At 33.3% G+C, this 6,481-nt stretch overlaps 1 protein-coding gene across 1 annotated transcript; it reads left to right on the plus strand.

Moving 5' to 3' along the window:
• Nucleotides 1–726: 726 nt before the first annotated feature.
• LOC137410333 (BBSome-interacting protein 1-like) lies at nt 727–5,882 on the plus strand. The gene is made up of 3 exons (XM_068095794.1): nt 727–797; nt 2,003–2,056; nt 5,403–5,882. The coding sequence occupies exons 2-3, from the start codon at nt 2,015–2,017 to the stop codon at nt 5,601–5,603; spliced, it is 243 nt and encodes an 80-aa protein (XP_067951895.1). The 5' UTR covers nt 727–797; nt 2,003–2,014; the 3' UTR covers nt 5,604–5,882.
• Nucleotides 5,883–6,481: the final 599 nt, after the last annotated feature.

Raw genomic sequence — 6,481 nt, forward strand, 5'->3', positions numbered from 1 at the left:
GATGAAATTTTAACATCTGATTCTCTTATAACTAGACCAAGCGATCTTATACTTTTATCCTTCAGTCTTAGATAAATAAGTCTATGCTTATTTGTGATCTTATTTTTATGCCTAATGCACCATTTTATTTCTACAGGCCTAGCGGCCACTTGAAATATTTTACAGAGATAGATAGATAGATAGAACTCTCAATTTTACAACATTGTGCCTCTGAGAAATCGTTAGCTAGTCCATACGTCAACTACAATGTATATCGTGCTTGTATTACCGTATTTAGTTTCAACTAACTAATGATATGTCACTTTTAAATAATTTAAAAGCGTTTTGTGCGTACGTTGAATACTGCAGCTTTGATACTACATATAAATGAATTAACAAACTACCTGTTCCTCCCCAAGGCTGTGTATGAACGAGCTAAACATTTATGATTCGAACTCATCAAGCTATTGTTTGACCTAAATATTGCGTAACAACATACAAAGCTGACCATTAAAATAAAATGTTTCAAGGATATACTCATAACATTATAACTCGTCGAAAGCTGCTTAAAAAGTGTGACTGGCGAATTTAGTAGTACGCTGCTCAATGTCGACTGTTTGCATGCATGGGTACGCGTTTCACGCCTACAATGTAAAACCAACTAGCTGGTCTATTGGTCAATATTTCAAGACGCGAGTGATTATTTGGTAAGTCATGTGTCGCCAAAGTGCAGTTTCGACTAAATCGCAGCGTAGCACCGTTTAGAAACCACGGTATCCCGAGCTGTGTTTATTTCGAGGAAAAAAAAACGTTATATTGTATGTATGCAGATTGTGCTTACGTTATACTAGCAACATTTTTTGCTCAACTTTTTTGAGCAAAAGCTATTTATCTCTCTTAGCTAGTTTTTCAATAATATATTAATGGTTACCTCAAGACAAACCTTTGTGGTACATTGTAGATCAACTTAATAGCTCGTTGTTAGCGCTTCGTTTAGGGTGTGACTTTTATTTGTAATCATACATTTGACATCATATATTGTTGTGATGAACTATTTACGACACGTGTGTGGTGAACCATCTACAACATGGTGATATAATCTTCTTGTTCGCCTATGTTGATACGTAAAGCTTTTCTTAATATTGTAATCATTTTCAATACTCATTCTGTTCAAAGGAAAATTCTTAAATGCCTATATAAGTGCCTTTATTCCAAATACTCTTGTCTTCTATTCACCTAGGATTATTTCAGTTTAGTCGTTCTGTTCAGGTCTCTTGTGGATTTTGGTATTATATCGTGTTAGTAGTAGTTGGTGTAGTGTAGCATATAGTCTTGGTATCTGTTAGGTGTTGCATATGCTATAATGCTCTTAGTGGTATTTGTAGCACATAGTCTTAGTAGCATTGTATTGTTGCATTGAGTTGTATTGTAGCATTGTATTATTGTATTGTTTTAACTGTATGTTTCGGAACATATTTTTCAGTATTGTGTTTTTTTGTGTGTGAGGACAAAAAGTTATTTATTCTGTAAGAGTTCATATACTTGGTTTGCAATCCTAAATAAATATTCATAATAATAATAAATGGATCTCTATTGTCAGCAACTTGAATTGTCATAAGCGTTTTATTCAATGTACATTATAGTATGCTGAAGAGTCCATTTCTTGCTTTCAAGTAATGATAGTCTGTCACCTCTTTTTTATTTCTATCATAAGTTTAAAGCCTAATTTATCACGAACTACTGTGTTGAACTCTCATTCTTTAATATTTTTATGCATATACGTTCCTGATTCTGGTTCTTTTTAAGCTACTCAACTACTGAGTTCATAACGGGTTATACTTTTTGTGAAGGTGTACATCAAAAAATTGAGTTACCAAGAATAAACATCATACAAAATTAAAGTTTTGTTCATAGTTTTATTTGTATTTTAAAACGTGTTCTAGGATTTGTATTAAAAATACTTATAGCTTCAAGAATTTTTAGAACTGGGTTGGTTTAGCTCACAGTCATATCTATATTTTAGATACTGTACGGAATGGCTCAACAAGAGCCATCTACAAAGTCTGACATTAAAGAGGTAAAGTAGATTGTATTGTTGAATGGCGGGAGCTGAAATAAAATAGAAGGCGGATGAGCTATCATCTCTTTGAAAGATTCAGCAGTGACTCTTTTATAAATGAGCTTCATTTTATAAAATACAAAGTGCAAACAGAAATACCCGACATTGTTTGGGTAAAAAATACAACTTGAACTTTTTAGTTTTATTGTTTTATTTTAGTAGTTTTCAAACAAATACAATAAATAAAACAAAGATATAACTAAAATAAACAAAGCAAACAAAATTTTCTAATCAAATTAAACAAAGTCTGGAATTATTAATGCTTTGTTATCGATGCATCAGATATTTAGGATAGAACTTCCTTGATTTACCTATTAATGTATTTAACCAACTTCGGTATTACCCAAAATTATTAAGCCATTGTGGGAAAAATAAAAGTAAAATTCAAGAATGTATGCAATATTAGCTATTAATCAATTGGGAGAAAATTTGAAAGTAAGATTCTAATTGCAAGAATTTGATATTAATAACAAGCGTGTTGTTTGAGTTTTTTTATACTGAGAATGAATTGGAACAATTCTTTTAGTTTTAAAAAAAAAAATTCTCAGTTTTTGAAAAAGTTTGGAAATTTTTAATGAAAAATAATAAAAAAATGTTCAATTTTTAATTTATTTTGTGAAATACAGTGCTAAATTGACCATTTTCATTAAAATTGTGCAAACATGTCGTTTTTCTACTACTTTTTAAAGTATGGAAAAAAGTTGAAGTTGTTTTCTATTTTGTAATTTTATAGATTTTCTGTGTATGATGTTAGATTTTTTGTAAGTCAGAGTTTGGTTAAAAAGGCATGAATAAACAATTATTTATTAAACACTTTTTTCTTAAGAATATCAACTTTTCAGTTTAAGTTAGAATATTCTTATTTTTTCTTGCAGATAAAGTTGGAAAGATTCTAATCCTATTCTTATTTTAACCTCATTTTCTGAAATCTCGGTACCCAGGCCATTTTTTGCAAAAATATAAGAAAAATAGCGTAAAAAAATCAGAAATTTTCTCAAAATGTGATTTTTGTCATTTGTCAGTTAAAATTTCACAGTTTTGCTACTTGATAAAAACTCCAATAATTTTAAAATCCAAAATTTTGAGATTCTTTGTTAAACTAAAAACATGCTGAAACCCTGGTGCCACTTTTTATAAGCAAATTGCATTAGTTAGGATATTGATATCAATTAGAAGTCCATACATGTTTTACCAGGAATTGTTCAAATTAGTGGGCCAGTTTTTTTAAATTAAAATAGTCTTCACTTTTCGGAAAATTCAATTTAATTTTTCATATTATAATATACTTGTGAAAAAAATGTGTAGATCGTGCATGACCTAGCATTGCATGAAAATATTTAGATGTGATCAATTTCCGTCAAATCAAATGCTTGTTCAGTGAATATATGTACTGTATCATATTTTTCATCTATTCTCCACAGCCCATACTATTACTTAATGGTATTTAGCGTAATATTCATTCACAAAAACAACTTTTTTCAGCTCTAATATCCTCAAACAAATATTTGAGCCTAAAACCTGCGGGAGTATCAGCGATAACCACATGCAAAATTTGAAACATTCTGTTATAAGAAAGTTGGTTCCTATAAAGAACAAACAAACACCCAAATAACCGCATACATGAAATTTTACTTTCGCATATCGATTTCAAATGTTTTATTGCTGTTTTATGCAGTATGTTCTTTGGGTGTCACTGGTTCTATGAATTCTTGTACATGTACATCAATTTATCTCTTTTACATTTATTTAAAACTAGCTGTGCTACCCGGCGTTGCCCGGGTATTGAAAATCAGCTTATAAACAGTGAGAGGTAATGAAAGTTGCCTGCCACTTGTTATTAGCCTGGCACTTTCCCAATGAAAAATTTGAGTAAGCTTACTAATAAGAGCTATGGCTTCTACTGACACTACGTCATGACTTTGCATCGTGACCGATAGCGTAGCATACTCGTATTTGCTCCCAAATAGCGACACATATTGCCTACAAGTCCATCAAGCTTGTGTAGCTTAATTAGTAAAGCAGCCGGACTGGCAAGCGGGAGGTTCTGAGATCAAATCTTCTGCTTTACAGACTTTATTCCAAGATTTTAATAGCTATAACTGGAACTACACGCATATTCACATACCATACATACACACACACAAACCTTGAGAAATATATACATATAGACATGCAACATGCTTATTTGCAAAAAAAAACCTTGCATGGTTTTCATGTATAGTATGGATTGAGTGCAGACGTAGCTTAGCAAATCACCAAGTAATATTTTGTGATTTGATCATAAAATATAATTTGTGCCATGATTGCTCTAATACTTACGGTATTCTCGGCTTAGAGTGTTGACATTCGCTCTTGGCAACCTCAACATTCCTTCTCGTAGGTAAGAAATCACCAGCTATTCACTGTGGTAGTATTTGCCTACAACATTTATTTTACTTACAAGTTTTTCACTCTTCCAACTGATAATACCAGCGTTTGTAGTTAACTCATCTCCAAGACAGACTCATTCGCAGTTAAACTCATATCCAGTCTATAAAGCAATAGTCAGGTTATCTACATAGCAAGTACATAGCATGTTTGTTGGTTCACTGGCATACAAGCTTAGGTGAGTCACATACCAACTAGGTGAAAAAGTTTATAAAAAGGAGCTATCACTAGATGAAAGCAGAGAACTGACCTTCACACGCGAACTTGATAACAATTTGTTGACACTCAAATGCATCATTAACTGCATTTAGGGATATTGTTAGTAACATGGTGCAGGATGGCAACTGAGAGAAACTGGCTTCATTTGATTAATTTTAGTTCTTTAGTTCTGAAATGAATCAGTTGCTTACCAGATTTTTGGTTTAGGGTCATTTATCACAGCATGAGTGAATTTCTGATCAGTTGTATTTGCATTTCTTTATTTCCATCATATGTCATTAGTTTGGAGTTCTTTCTGGGCATAGGAACCAATTTTCCTACTAGGTCAAACGTAGAAAAAATAAAATCGCATTGTCAAAAATTGTCTGCTGCCATTAGCTTTAAACCAGGTCATTGTGTCAATAACTTGATTTAAAATAATTTGAGCTGTTCAGATTTTATGCCATTTGACATCCTAAACCCAAGACATTTTATTAGGATTTTAGTCATCGAATCCTTCATTTCTGTTGTTAGTTTTTTATAATGACGCATCGATGTATTGGCACTTTAGCAATCCATGGAGGCAATTACTTCAACTATTTTGAACTTGGGTAAACTGTTGATTCCGTTCTAGTTACTGCTCATCTTATCATATTCATAACTAAGGCTATTTTGACAGGCCCTTCCACAGACAGGCCAGTTGTTTCACGAAGATGTGCCAGCTAGTGTTTTGTGTAAGCCCAAGATTCTTCCGCTTAAATCGGTGACGCTGGAAAAACTAGAAAGAATGCAGAGAGAAGGGCAGGAGGCTATCATGGAGCAAGATGCTGCCGAAAGGTCCCAGTTGCAGCAGCATTCTGATTTGAACAGTCAGACATGATATGTGTAGCGTTAGTTCTTTTTCGCATTGATCTCATCATGGTCATCAAGTCTGCTCACGACCTATCTTGTATATTAAGATTTCAGTCTACGCTCCTCTGTCTAGTTACTGCCAATTAAACAATATTTAATAATATCATTAGCTAGGTTGAGAGAACATTAGGTTCATGGTATACTTTTTGTGTCATTCATACGTTTACAACTAACCAGGTTTTTGTTGTATCATTTTATTCCGTCCAACTTCATTTGTTTCAAAATATAAGGTTTTCATACACAAGTACAGTCTGATACTTACTCAATACTCACTCGGTAGTAATAGTACACTTGTAATTAGCCCCAGGGGCCTTGGGAGAGGCCTCAGAAGTAAAAATTTGGTTAATACTCTGGATCACCTAGATTCCAGCATTAGGCTGAGTAATGTTTCAGTCTGAGATTTAAGTCTTAAGTCTCTAACGGTTTTGGGTAAGAAACTGTTGTGGAAGAGGCTAGTCACGGCATATATTGATGTTGGCTCACTCCGGGCAGCGCACATGTGATTATGGCAGTATCCTTTCTGTCAGTAGTAGGCTCATCATAAGTAGAAGCTAGCACATAATGCTTACTTTCATGCAATAGAATCTTCATTAGTAAAGCTACTCTCTGATTTCTTCTTCTGGATGATGAACGGTTACCATCTCCTTTCTGATAATACTATGCTCACGCATACTCCTTCCTAGAAACTTACACATGCTTATCATTTTGTAATAAGTTCAAGCCAAGATCACAGTTCACAGCTACAATATTTTGGGAGATTCATAGAGCAGAAGGTCGCCGAAGCCTAACTCGGTTGTTTAATAAATTTTGTGCTGAACGAAAAAAGGAGTTGTCTATTCTATGGAT

The sequence above is a fragment of the Watersipora subatra genome, chromosome 1 (genome assembly GCF_963576615.1).
Source record: "Watersipora subatra chromosome 1, tzWatSuba1.1, whole genome shotgun sequence".
NCBI classification, from domain to species: domain Eukaryota; kingdom Metazoa; phylum Bryozoa; class Gymnolaemata; order Cheilostomatida; family Watersiporidae; genus Watersipora; species Watersipora subatra.